This window comes from Puntigrus tetrazona, chromosome 7 (genome assembly GCF_018831695.1).
Source record: "Puntigrus tetrazona isolate hp1 chromosome 7, ASM1883169v1, whole genome shotgun sequence".
Taxonomy (NCBI): Eukaryota; Metazoa; Chordata; class Actinopteri; order Cypriniformes; family Cyprinidae; genus Puntigrus; species Puntigrus tetrazona.
In genome coordinates, this window is record NC_056705.1 from 8,408,228 (window position 1) to 8,422,997 (window position 14,770).

Here is a 14,770-nt window from a genome sequence, read left to right on the forward strand (position 1 = left end):
CCAGAGTGAATCCTGCTCTTAGTAATCAGATTCTAGCCTTGGAATATATGAGCCAAATAAGACTTTTATTATATATTGTCATATGTAACAAATCTGCCCCGCTTTGTACTATCTGAGAAAAAAAGCCTTACAATAAATCGCAATGGTGATTAAATCTAACGATTGATTAACTCACATCACATTAAACCCTGCATATTATTATTATTATTATTATTATTATTATAATTTATTCTCAAGTTATTAATTTTAACAACATCACCCTTTGCACGAATTTGAGCATAGTGTATATTACCGTGTAAATTTCAATTTATGTACAGATTATGATTATTATGGTAGATTACGTCTAATCTTGAATTGTTGTAGCATCAAAAAAAAATATATTTTGTCATTAATTAAATGGCGGAAGACGTACCACGGGTGAGGAAAAATTATTTTGGCTTTCTTTGAGCAAAAAAAAGTATTCTCGTAGCGACGCAAAACTGAATTTGAGCCACTGAAGTCACATGGACTGTTTCTACTACGTCTCTGGAGCTGGGATCATTTCGGTTGTATTGCTGTCTAAGGAGGGTCAGATAGCTCTCTGATTTCATCACAAATATCTTCATTTGTGTTTCGAAGATGAACAAAGGTTTTATGGGTGGGGAACGACATGAGGGTAAATAATTAATGGGAGAATTGTCATTTTGGGGCGAACGAACCCTTTTAAGAAATTCTTTTAACCCAAAAAGCAAACTTTAAAATACAAATCCTGTGTAATCCCAAGCTATCTGTAATCAGAAGCACATTTAAAATGGAATATATAATTAAATTGAATTTTTTGCCATTTAATTATTCCAGCTGCTGCTCCAAAATTCCTGCGAAAACCTACCCAAACCACTCGAATAAGAAAACGTTATAGCTAATGTTGTCACGTTTTTTGGTTATGTAATGAACTTTGGATCATTTTAACCAAAAAAAAGCAGTTTCTTATTCTTATTTAATCGCTGGCTGTTTACTTGTCTTCAGTGAGCTTCTTTTTTTTCCTTCTTTTTTTCCCAATTATAAATTCAGGTATCATAAAGACCTTAAAACAAAAATAACTATATAGCGATATAATTCTCGTCACTGTAAAATAAAACGACGGTCATATCGCCCATGCTGGGGTGTTTTGGGTAGTTGTTAGCGTTAATAAAAGTAATGCAAATTACGCGATCGGATTTGATTGGTGTAAGAGCGTTGATCTTTCTTCTCCTGCATCCTGTTCTTCTGCGAACCGGGAATGGAAAAGTTAGTTTGAGCCGTGTCCTTTCACTTTTGATGTGCCAAAATAGAACTTTTTATTAAAAACAAGCGCTGGCCAGAAAACGAAAAGTAATGCAAGAGTACTTTACATAAAAATGCAATTAGTTACTTTTTTAGGAAAGCGTTGTAATCCACTGCTTTTAAAAGCAACGCTGGTTATTAGGGTGCATTACTGGATATTTTGGACCGCAATAGTGCAATGTTTTGAAAATCTGGCATCTGTGATATTTGGAGCCATGCAAATAAAGGCGCAACGACAGACTTGTGTGGCGAGTCAACAGAATGAAGAGGCTTTCCTTTGTGTTGAAGCACTGAAACCAATCCAATCCTGTGGGATTGAGGCTGGTGTGGATTTAATTGAAAACGTCTCTGTCTTTGATAAGCACCTGATTTAATGCTTGTTCTCCGCTCACGCTGCATGTTTACCAATGAACTCTGCCAAGAGCTCAGACAAAACTTCAAAGCCCTGTTTTGTTCATACTCATCAGGACATTTGAAACCCGGAAAACAATGCGATGTTCAATTCATTTCTGAAGTGCAGAACGTGCCTCCTGGAGCAGAAACTTAATTGAGTGAGGACAGGGGGAAAAAGCTGCCGAATGAGACTTTGGTAAAGAAGTGCACAGAGCGAACGAGAGCGAGTGAACAATGCATATGATAAAAATGCAATTAATGCATTTCTAATGCAGCCGGCGACGGGCCTGCTTTGGCGATCCCGCTTTTGACTCAATATCTGTTTTAAACATGTTTACCATATTTATATATGCCTTCGTTTTTTTCCTTGCATGATCACGTGACACTGAAGACTGGAGTAATGATCACGTCACAGGAATAAATTGATATATTTAAAAATATATTCTTTTATACTTATATATATATATATATATATATATATATATATATATATATATATATATATATATATATATATATATATATATATAATTTTAAATTGTTATAACATTTGACATTCATTACTGTATTTTTTTAATAAAATGCACTGCCTTTATTGAATATTAATTGAATTTCAAAATGCAGCCTGGATGAGCACAATAAATGTCTTCAAAAAATATATATATATGAAATGTATATAAAATAAAAAATACTAGGGGTAGTAATGATGTATATATAATACTTTATTTTAGTATCATTGGGCTGCTTTTATATAGAGAGAGTATCTATTGTTTTATTTAGTAAAAAATTAATTAAAAAAAAAAAAAAAAAATATATATATATATATATATATATATATATATATATATATATATATATATATATATATATATATATATATATATATATATATATATATATATATATATATATATATATTTTATTTATTTTTTTTTTTATATATAAATTATCTGTGTAAATATTTTTATAATGGCATTATAAGATATATTTTTATGGTTGTAGATTTACTTCACTGTAAAAACCCAGTGTAGCAATATTTTGTTATTATCTATGCAACATTGATTTTAATCAAATGCAGCCAGAGCGTAAGAAATTTTCCAAATCATTAAAAAAATCGTAATGACCTCAAACCTTTGAATCTAGGCCATATATCCCTATGGCTTGAATCAGAAGCAGAGCGTATTGTTTTTTTTTTTTTTAGTAGTGCGAAGAGGTCAAAAAACATATCGAGAAATGTTCAAAATTCTGATCAAACTCAAGCTCACACCAACGTGCCAATTCTTCTTGTCTTTATTTGCTTTCCAGACACGGGACTCGATGTGCTGGGGAAGTCGCTGCTGTGGCCAACAACTCGCACTGCATTGTGGGTATAGCCTACAACGCCCGTATAGGAGGTACGCCTCGGTCTGTTTACTTCCACGCTCTCCTTGTTTTCTCAGAAATGTCAGATGCTATTTCAGTTTCAGACCGCGCACACACGGATCAGCAAAACTGACCAATTGCCGCAAGTGGCTAAACCCTGATCGAGCAACAGGTTTCAGACGCAGTTGGAGCAGATAAGACAGGATTATTCCGCATGTGTGCACAGGATTAAAGCGGCGAGATGCCCGCGCTCCTGCCCACCTCTGCTCGGAGAGTTCATTAATTTAGTGGACAGTGAGCCGGCCGACATTCATGCGCTCATAAGCAATTAATCCTATGAAAAGGCCGATCAGTTTTAATCAAAAAGCGGATTTCATGATATGCCATCAGCCATCTGGGGCCGTTTTGTTCAGGCCCGCAGCTGCGTTGGAAGACGGGAATATTTCTTCATTGTGCTCGCAGGTGGCAGGGCCGACAAATGCATCCTTTGCTCGGACTTGGCGGGGTTTCTGTCCGTCTTGTTCCAGTCGCACCATATGCCAAACGCGTAAAGTTTAGCCACGCAACTGCGAGCACGGGATAGGGAGGATATGCGAGGCTCTTTATTGGGAGCCAAGTAGGAGTCGCATTCATTTGCTTTCATTCATTAAACCGCTTGGCCTGTGGCGGAGGTTTGAGGGAAAGCCGTAAAACGCGACTTTTACAGCAGAGCTCTTCATGCTCGAATAATTTCATAACCCGCGCTGTTTGTGGACCCACCTCAAAAATATTAAAATCCACAACAGGTGAAGTGTTGGTGCTGGAATATTATACGTTTCTCCAACAAACTATTCATTTAAAGCGCTCACTTGGACTCTTGAACGCTCGGAGAAATAACGTGTTAATGGAATCAATGTAACGTTTGCATTCATTAGTCTTTTCAGCGCAAACCACAAAAACATCTGCCTAACAGAAAATGTATTAAACGGTATTAAACAGGTGTTTCCTTCAGTACAAACACTGGGTTTCAGCGTGCACTCTCCTCATCCAGCACACTCTCACCAATTTCCAAGACAGTTTAAGTAACTACAACTTCATTTTAAAATCGCTTAAGGCACAATTTCAGTTTACGTTCCACTCAACAGTAAGTTAATGCAACTAAAAAGGTTTAAGTAAATAAATGCATTGGATGCATTTTTATTGGATGCAACATTTTAGCGGTCAGTGCTTCTCCTCCTATAATTTACTGTATTTTGGACAGTTTTAATTCAGTTAATTCATTTGATCAGACCTAGTCATTGCATTGTTTTTTTTCTCAATTTTTTTTTAAGCATCATCATTTTCAGTTCACTTTATTTTGATAGTCTAGACATTCTACTACTTTAACTACACGTCAACTGATTCCTATTAGCTTGCAGCTACATGTCCAGAGTGTTAAGGCAGGTTTAGGGTTAGTAGTATAAGCATACTTGCAAAGTTACTCAATATGTTGTGGACCCATTAAAATAAAGTGTTATAAGACATTAAACAGGCAGTCTACTAATACTCGAATGACTGCTGGTCGACATGTAGTTGCAGAGTTACTTGCTGTTAGTAAAATGTCTAAAGTGGACTAATAAGATCCATATAGGAGAACCAAGGTGTTTATTTAATGCACAAAAAAGCATTTGCTTTGAAACAATTTTCACTGGCATTAAAGTTTAATGTGGAAATGAGCAGAACAGTAGAATGAAATAATATTTTCTTAAAATATTAAAATAAAATAAGTCATGTCGCCTTTATTACAATCGTATCTCTTTTAATATCGTAATTTAAACCGCCTTCAGAACCTTTTATTTTCTTTTTTTATAAACGGCATGTCCGGTGTTCGTAGTTATATTGTATTTATGCAATAAAATAAAATAAAATACAGGAGCTAACTTTTAAAATCTTATCATTAATCGATCACCGAAATAATCATTAGTCTCAACTGTCGTGTTTATTGCGTGCAGGGATAGAAAAGAGTTTGTTGACTGGATTAGCGGATAGCTTTTTGCATAATTTATCATCCGTTTTCCTCGATAAGATGCGTGTACTGACGTTTTTAGGGTCAAATGCCATTAATAACCACGTTTTGAAGTGGCCGGATGATTGACTCGCTCCCCATTGAAATGCCGGCCGCGCATCTCGTAACGTATCTCCATTGCAAAGTGCTGTCAGCAAAATATTCCTCTTAAGGACTTTGGAGCGATGTCTGAAAGAGAGTCGCTCGTTTTCCCGAGCCTGATGCAGACAGATTAGCACAATGAAAGATGTACTTTAGGTCTTTTGGCTCGGCGGTTGACTTCTTCTTCTTTTTTCCTCTGCTTAATCACCGAAACGCCGCCAAAGCTAATACGCGTCAGATTCAAGCCAATGACTTCATCGCCTCCTAATGACATTTCTAATCTGAGCGGGCCTCGCTTTGGCTGCTGCGCAGAACTTCGCGTCCCTTAACCGTAATTAGAAATGCAGAAATGATTAGTTCTCCCGCTCTGCGGTTCAGGAAAAAAAGTGTTTGCTCGGTGCTGTTTGAGAAGTCGAGGAATCGATTCGAGGTGTGATGCGGCTTGTTAGAAGCGAGAGGAACGGTAGAGAAGTGTTGAGCCTCCTGCGTTTCCTCAGAGGTGTTTCAAGGAAGGGAAACTCGAATGGTGTTAGAAATAATAACGCACGCACACACGTTCTCACACTACGGCGCGCTGGAAAACAAACACACACGTTGGTGATTATGTTATGGCAGACTTATCGACTGTCTGAATTAAGCAGATTCTTTATGCCGGAGTCCATCGAGCATCTTGGCCGGCAGCTAAGAGGCTGTAGGTTTCAATCCGAACTATTAGCAGGGACGAAGCACATGAAACTACACCGTAAAAAAATCTCATTTTAAATCAAGATCAATCGAGCACGTTTCCAGTCTTTTTACTTCATTTATGCCACGCAATAATTCAAAATCCGGACTTTCTCACAATTCTGAGATTCCATCATGAAATAAAATATATCTTAATTTATTTTTTTTACCCTTTATCTCACAATTCACACTTACTTTCTGAGAATTGCGAGTTTATTACTAGTTATAAACTTACGAGTACGAGTTGTCGTTTTTTCTTTACAACTCCCAGTTCGTTTTTTCTTATGTATGTGTATGAAAAGGAGTTTTAATTGTTATATAAGAATTGTGTGCAAAAAGTCAATTGTTGTATAAATGCATTGCAATCATCCCACAAACAAGTTGCAGCGGTTCATTTTCGAGTTCATGTCTTCGGAACTTTTTTATACGAGTAAATTCTACCAAAAAATGCAAAGTAAATCCTTCAAATGTAATAAGTAAAAGGTTTACTGTAGATGAAAACCTACACTCTCGAGATATGAAAGAATTTCGTAGGCTTTCTGCTTTGAGAATAAAGAGCAGGAACAGGAAATGAAGCTGTAGTTTAATTATTGAACGAGGAGAAAGAGAGCAGATTGTCAAGGCGTTTGGAAACATCTCACTGCAATAGAGCACAATAGACTTTAATTGTAAAATTTGTGTTCGTTAGTAAACATATGGCGTATGATTCTGTGCGGGTTTGTCTCCGTCTCCGTTTGATCCATTGCATAAATGGAAAAAATGCACTTTTTTCCACTAAGTCGAACACTGTTGGTGCTTTTTTGGACACTAAATGGCATGTTTTTTAACCCCGAATGGCATTTATCTTTGCGAGGGGTCAGTTTAGTGCGCACTAGACGACTTTCACGGTGCATTTTGGATCTTGGCAGTGAAAATCGCCATCTGCTAACGTTGCATGCGAGCCTGGATCTCATTCTCAGCGTCTCAATTTGAGTTTCACAGAGAAAAGAAAATAACGCAGGTCTGGAACGGCGTCGGCTTGATTGTACAACGACTGTATTTGTTCATTTTTTGGATGAACTTTTTCTCGAAGGTGTCCGAATGCTTGATGGAGACGTGACTGATGTGGTGGAGGCCAAGTCTCTGGGAATAAGGCCAGACTACATCGACATTTACAGTGCCAGCTGGGGCCCTGACGATGACGGGAAGACCGTGGACGGGCCGGGGCCTCTGGCCAAACAAGCCTTTGAACTGGGAATTAAAAAGGTTGTTTTCTCAAACTCGCACACAAATGGGAATTTAGCATTGAGTAACCGTCATTGTCTGGTTTGTTATATTTAAGACTTAATTGAAACCACAGCATTTGGAAGGGGAGATTTTGTCTAAAGCTGATCCGGACTAGTGCGGTACGATGGTTTTGTCAGGGTTTGGGCGAGATCATTTCTTTTTATTACTGTAACGGTGAAAATGTTTTCGTATTATTAGATATAACATGCTTAGAGTACAATCTAACCGTGTATTGAAGTGTGTTTTTCCAAAATCAAATACAATCCAATAAAAAGTAAAAATCCAATCCAGTAAAAATCCAAAATCTAGTAGGTTAAATATTAAGGAAATGTATTTTCTGTCTGCCGTGGGAAGTGTTGTTATCGCATTGTTATTTCCAGTAATTGGAAAAAAGTTTTAAAATATATATAAAAAAAAAAAAGTTAATGAAAATTAAAAAAATGTAAATTTAGATCATTTAAAATATTAAAATGAAAAAGCTACTTATAAATATTGCAAGCAAGATTAATAAAAATCTAAACAAATTAGCAAAAACAAAATAAATAAATAAATGTAACATTAAAATGAAAGTGGAGATATAAAAATGAAAGCTAATGCAACATATTAATACATAAAGCGGATAGTTGCAGTCCTTGATTCTGATTGGCTGTATTCGAAGCTGTTACTTTACGTACATTTGTTGCTCGGCAACCACTTGCACTCCATTTATAAGGAACGTTATTATTGTAATAATGCTTCTATTAGTGTCGTTACATTTTATTTGCATTGTTTTATATTGTGAAACCCTGCTAAATATATGGAGTAACCAATTTATAAAAGCCGTAAGCCCCAGGAAGCCGTGGTTTACAGCGAATTTATAACAGCTGAGCGTGCTTTTTCCTTTTAATATTAATAATGGCAGATGAACACCGGTGTTTTCATGTGCAGGGCCGTAAGGGTCTCGGCTCCATCTTTGTTTGGGCGTCTGGTAACGGGGGCCGTCAGGGCGACCACTGCTCCTGCGACGGCTACACCAACAGCATCTACACCATCTCCGTCAGCAGCAGCACCGAGAACGGCAACAAGCCCTGGTACCTGGAGGTCTGCTCCTCCACCCTCGCCACCACCTACAGCAGCGGAGAGTTCTACGACCGCAAAATAGTTAAGTCGCCCGTTCATCTGTCAGACCACCACAAGAAAGCTCATGCGTTCCACTTATAACGATGTTTTGCGGCGGTACTAGTTCGAGTGTTTCCATATGTCATTAAGGTTAAAAGACCTTGCACACAGAGTCTTTTTCTTTTCTTTTTCTCGTGGTTGTCATCGTTTCCTAACGCAATGTCACCGTCCGTTTTTTCGATTGGCAAACGTTTCGGGGGCAGTGTGTAAACGTGATTGACTCAATGTGAGGTCACGTTTATTTTTAGTGACAAGAATTTCGGCCTCACCAAAGGCATTTATTTGTTCGAAAAATTCTTATATATTTTTATAATTCAAAAGTACCATTTTGTATTTGAATACGTTTAAAAATGTAATTTATTCCTTTGATCAAATCTGAATTTTCAGCATCATTTCTCCAGTCTTCAGTGTCACATGATCCTTCAGAAATCAGTCTAACATGCTGATTTGCTGCTTTTTTTTTCAAATGAACAACATGCATTTGCACTAATTAGCAACCAAGACCCTAATGTATTTTTTCTCAATACTTCTCAATTGTTCAGCCTTAATTACTCAGTTTTCCCATTCAGCCTCTTTCCTGATATTTTGCATATTGTTGGGCCTGTGCATCTCCTGGTAATCACTGCAACTCGATGATGTTTAGTACATTTTGCTTACTTTTGTACAATAACCGTTTTTGCTGCTCTATCGTGATGCTTCTCGCGCCCTGAGGCAAAACCGATTGAGATGCACCGGGACAAATTGAGCTTTTCAATTTTAAAAGAGCACAAGAAAAGCGTGTTTTTCCAAGACATGACCTCTTTAAGCTTGTATCTCTGTGTACTCCGTTTGTCTTCTCCATCTGTCATCCGCTCAACCTTTTGTCCTCGTCTTGCTTTTGGCCTCGTAAGTAGGTTTCTCCGCTTTATTGGGTCGTTTGCTCTTTTGATGCCACATATTGTGTCTTACGATTCATCTTAATTACATCTTTCGTTCCTCCTTCACCCCTTTTTTTAAGTATTAAACATCTGACCGTTCGTCCAAATAAACGCGCTGTTAGATTTATAAGCATTAAAATGCGTTTTTACTGCCTTACGAGTATAAAAAGGGTTGAGAAATCCCAACACTGATGCAGAGATCCATCATCTCTTGACCAGAGACGTTGTTGTATATGTACGCTACTCCGAATCTGCCAAACCTCAGTCATCCTCTATAGATCTCCCGTCCCAGATCATCTTGCTCATCCTGCTAACACAGCCGAGCTCTTGTTGTTTGGCTCTTTCCGCAAATATCTATTGATGAAATGAGACGGTTGGAAAAAAGACTGGGGCTAAATGTTTGGTCTGGCACCCATACGCAGGAAAAACCACAGGGTGCTATCGAGGATAAAGAAAATCGGACGGGTTTTTTTTTTGGTGGTATTTGCTTTCTCTTCCAGCAGAGCAGATTATGACATTATCCTTAAGAATGACTACTGTGGGTTTTTGCTTTTCTTTTGGCGTTTGGTTAGTAGTCGAGGGCTTAAGAGCTCATTTACACACGCGTGACGGGATTCCTCTTCTTGCCTCTCACGTAAATTTTGTTTAGTGTTAGAAACGATTTAGTAAAAATAAATGCTTTTATGTGAGGTTTAAAGCGTGAACGCTGTGTGGTTTTATTTGTGAAGCTGCTAAAGCAAGCGCCGCCGTGTTACTCGCGCTAAAAGTTTACTTTTAGAAAAACGTCGGCGTGGAAATCGTCCCCCAAACTGCGTTGAGTGATATTTTAAATCGTGCAGGATTGCCATGAATTGAAAATCAGAATAGACCCGCATTTATTTTCTTCATAATATGAATATGAATGCTGTCTTATTTTCAATGCTGAATCCATGCATTCATTTTTGTTTATGTATAATCTTTAATTATAATGTTTTATATTCAGTGCAACCAGACACATTCAGTTTTCCCTTTATTCCTGTATGCAATGCTCGCATCTTACAAAATATGAGATAAAATGTTTCATTTTACATAATATATATATATATAATATATATTTCCATTTATATATATATATATATATATATATATATATATATATATATATATATATTATTTTTTTTTTTTTATGCATAGATCATTATTTGTTTTCAACCCTCAGATGATTCAATCACAATTTAGTTTTACTGTTAAAAACATACTATGTGATTTTTTTATTTATTTTTTTATTCTTTAATGATTCTACTTTAAAATGAAGTTTCCATTTAGTGAGATACATATATATATATATATATATATATTTTTTTTTTTTTATGCATAGATCATTATTTGTTTTCAACCAATCACAATTTAGTTTTACTGTTAAAAACATACTATGTGATTTTTTTTATTTATTTATTTTTTATTCTTTAATGATTCTACTTTAAATGGTAATTCATTGTAGATTTTTTTTTTTTTTTAATGTCTTAAATTTCTTTTTTTTAAAACCTCTTAAATTCCCTTAAGCATGCAGAGCACGTGGTTCACGAGACGTCTGTTGACGCTTTTCCCACATGTCTTCATAAAACTAGCATGTCTAGCATTGTCTTGTTTATTTCCTGAGCGCTGTTTTTTAGACGCGGACGTAAACCCCCCGACACGCACACATCTCGTCCAACGGCATGTGTCTCCAATCTCAGCATCTTCCTCAGGACCCCGTCGGTGGCACTGACCCCATTCATGTTTGTCCTTTTGAGAAACGCCAGTGTAATCAAGCTCATGTTTGATTGAAGACACACTCGAGCGCTCGCTCTCTCTGCCTGCGGGCTACCAGAGCAGCTCTGTGGGTGACCCGCTGTTTCCCAGAAAACCAAAACGGCGAAATATTTACAGAGCGCTTTGCAGAAAACCGCTCGTCCCGTCACAGTCACGGAAGCGCATTCTTTCAGACGATAGCTGAACGTTTTAAAGGAATAGTTCACCCAGAAATTACAATTTACTGAGCATTTTCTCAGTAGAGGTGGTCAAGTTTATTTCATCATCAGAGCATGTTTGGATGCTCTGCAGTGAATGGGTGCCGTCAGAATGAGAGTCCAAACTGATGCTAAAAACGTCACAGTAATCCATCAGTTAACGTTTTGTGAATCGAAAAGATGCGCGTTTGTAAGAAACCAATCGATCGTTTAATATGTTTTAAACAAAACCATTGCTTCTGGTTAAAATGTTGGTGTTTTATAATTTTGCTTTCTGTGAAAAAGTAATCTCGTCTGAATCAGGAGAGAAATATGCACAGATCAAGCACTGTTTGCAGGCAGAAACGGTTCAAAACAAATGTATGTGGTGTGAAAAGAAAACAGGAGGTGGGCTTTTTCACTGGAGGAAGTGCTTTTAGGGACGTTTTGGCCGGCATCCGGCGGCATCTTCATGATGGATTTGTTTCTTACAAACATTCAGCTTCAGACTGATGGACTGGAGTGGTGTGATGTTTGGACTCTCCTTCCGACGGCACCCATTCACTTGCTTTGGAGAAATGCTACATTCTCGAAACGAACTCATCTATATCTTGGACGACATGAGTACGCTTTCAGCAAATGTTAATTTTATTAAGGAGGACTTAAACGGAAGACATGAAGGTCTAGTAGACTGTAACTGTTCATATTAAGACTTAAAGGGCAAAATATGAAAATGTCCACTTTTCTGCATCTGAACTGAAGTGAACAGCTCTCTCATGCTCTGTATTTGTGTGTTTCTGGTACCAGGTGACCACAGACTTGCGTCAGAGATGTACCGATGGACACACGGGCACCTCTGTATCCGCTCCGATGGTGGCGGGCGTCATCGCCCTCGCTCTCGAGGCAAAGTCAGTTTTCAGCTTTTTTTATATGCACTTTTTATACTTTTATTGGCCGAAAGAGATCAATTATTCCCGCTACGTTGTTCCAAACCTAAGAAGGTATTTTGAAAAGTCTTTCTATTTTCACGCAGGCAGTTTTCCTGGTTTCTTACCTCTCTTTCCGCAATGCGTGCTGTTTTAAATCGGCTTTGGGGTTATAGACGGAGAAATAAGAATCGTTGATGTGAGCGCCTTCAAACATGGGACGACTTCAAAATCTGTAAAAAAGAGAATATTGTCAATATTAAGCTCCAGTTGGATTCAGTTTAGTTCAATGAAAGCGTAGATTGTGCAAAATTCGTCAAATATGAAACTTGAGTCCAGGTTTCGTTCTCGTGTGTTGCAGTCAAATCAGCAATCGCTTGCGTTTAGTTAAGTGACATTTGAAATAAATAATTTTTACAGTAAGTTAACTGTCCCTTTAACACTTGCGCTTCATAGTTACTCCTCGGGTTTTCTGTAGCTGTGTTTTTGAAGTCACATCTCTGATTTATATCTTTTAGACATTTAAAAACAAATGGTTTTTGCTTAAATTATTAACATATAATACTATTATTATTATTATGGCACCCTGACAAAACCTCCTTCATCCATAAGAGTAAAGTAAACCTAAAATATTAAGGAAATTGAATGCAATTTCAGATTCTCTGCTTGTGAAGGCTTTCAGGACTGAAATTCAATTTAGCGCAATCATGCGTCAGCCGCTAATCTATCACGCGAGCGGAGCGCTGTTATTGAACCTGACGTGATCTTTTCACGCGTTTGTCTGTGCATGAGACCCACGAGACAGATGACGGCGGTATGTGTAGAGAGCTGTTACCTGCTAGGATGCACTTGTTAAACTAAAACGAATGAGTGTCCCGAAAGCCCGTACAAACGGGAAGCAAAAATGGGATTCGGTCCAAAAATCCCTTAACATTTGAAATGCAAAATGCTAAACGAAGTAGCTGCTGCTGTACGGAGGACAGCACTTTTCAATAGAGCATGAAAAGCCTTTTATTTCCCGTTTCAGTCCTCTGATAACCTGGAGGGATGTCCAGCATCTTCTGGTGAAGACGTCCAGGCAGGCTCACCTGAAAGCCAGTGACTGGAAAACCAATGCAGCCGGACACAAAGGTGAACACCTGCCTGATTTTTACTTTAAATGTATTTAATGTATTGCAATTCTTTTTTTTTTCCCACTGATACAGAAGTGAAGCGTCATATAATAATGATTTCATATGGTGCATTTCAAACACATGATAATGTCATGCAACCCTTTTTAGTGGAACAGAACATCGAGTTTGTTTGTTTTTTATTAAGTATTTCTGTCTTGTTTTCCAATACGAATTTCAAAAATATGTCAGAAATCTTTATTTTGTTAGTTACTGCGCAAGATGATAAGACCCATGAATGAAAAATCTGTCATCATTCGCTCACTCTCGTATTGCTCCAAGCCAGTGAGTTTTTTTCTTCCGCTAATAACACAAATATTAAGCAAAAAAATAAATAAAAATACGCTATGGACGTCGGTGGATCAGCGGAAGAAAGAAACAAAGTTTTGTGAGAACACGTGGTTGAGTAAACGACGACAGGATTCTCATTTTAATCTCTTTAATTTAAGGGAATATCTTTAATATTATGTTTGTTTTTCTTTCTTCATTGGCAAATTTTTTTACTTAAAAAAAAATTTACCCGTGGTTTAAGAAAAATTAGTTCCCTGAAAACTACCCCTACATTTTCAGAAATATGATTAAGTGTATTTGTCAAATAATTGTACTTTTTTGTGAATTTTCATATTTGATACATACAAATTTCAGCATGAGAATGTCTTCTGAATGAGTTCAAATGGTTTTATTTCAGTCTAGACATTCTGCTGTCTGAGTGACGTCCATACCTGGCTAATATTTGGTGTGTGTGTGTGTGTGTGTGTGTGTGTGGTTGTAGTCAGTCATCTGTATGGCTTTGGTTTGGTGGACGCCGAGGCAATGGTGGTGGAAGCCAAGAAGTGGAGAAACGTTCCTCCTCAGCACACCTGCAGCAAGAGCTCTGACCGCAGAACCCGGTGAGAGATGACCAAAAAACTCTTCCGCTCGAAAACTATTGCTTCTATTCACCTAGAACGCGTTGAATTAATCAGAAGTGACGCTCAAATTTAAATGAAACTTTACATTTTCTATAAATTGGTATGCACAAACCCTGCAGAAACCAATTGAACGATCCATCGCAAGTGCTGTAAAATCTTTGTCAAAAGATAGACTGTATGTACTGCCAACTGTATATTACCGTCTCAACTCGTTCGTTCGAAGCGCTTTTAATGACGTTGAAATCATCCCCGATCCCAATTGAATCTGGACGTCTCCGCAACAAATCCTGCTTTTTTCGTTTCCGGCGATATCTGATTCTGACGGGAATAATTAGAGGCATTTATTTCCATCAGGAGGGCAGCGGTGGGAACTGGAGCGCGTCTAAGCGTTATTAGCTCGTAACGTGAATCATCATCGGGCCTCAGAGAGGCACGGCGGGTCGCGCCGCTCTGAAGAGCGATGTACAATCAGCCGAGGCGTCGAGACGGTCCACTCGAGCCCCGGGAATCACTTACGCGTGCAGTGCAACACTTCAGTTCAGATCCCCGCT

The 14,770-nt window shown here is 37.7% G+C and overlaps 1 protein-coding gene across 1 annotated transcript in view; it reads left to right on the plus strand.

Annotated features, from left to right (window-relative positions):
- pcsk6 (proprotein convertase subtilisin/kexin type 6) overlaps window positions 1-14,770 on the plus strand; it is a 64,443-nt gene that overhangs the window by 12,996 nt on the left and 36,677 nt on the right. Inside the window, exons 6-11 of the mRNA XM_043243761.1 lie at window positions 3,001-3,089; window positions 6,978-7,150; window positions 8,099-8,311; window positions 12,021-12,121; window positions 13,167-13,270; window positions 14,081-14,198. Coding sequence (XP_043099696.1) covers window positions 3,001-3,089; window positions 6,978-7,150; window positions 8,099-8,311; window positions 12,021-12,121; window positions 13,167-13,270; window positions 14,081-14,198 — 798 coding nt within the window. The remainder of the gene's footprint in view (window positions 1-3,000; window positions 3,090-6,977; window positions 7,151-8,098; window positions 8,312-12,020; window positions 12,122-13,166; window positions 13,271-14,080; window positions 14,199-14,770) is intronic.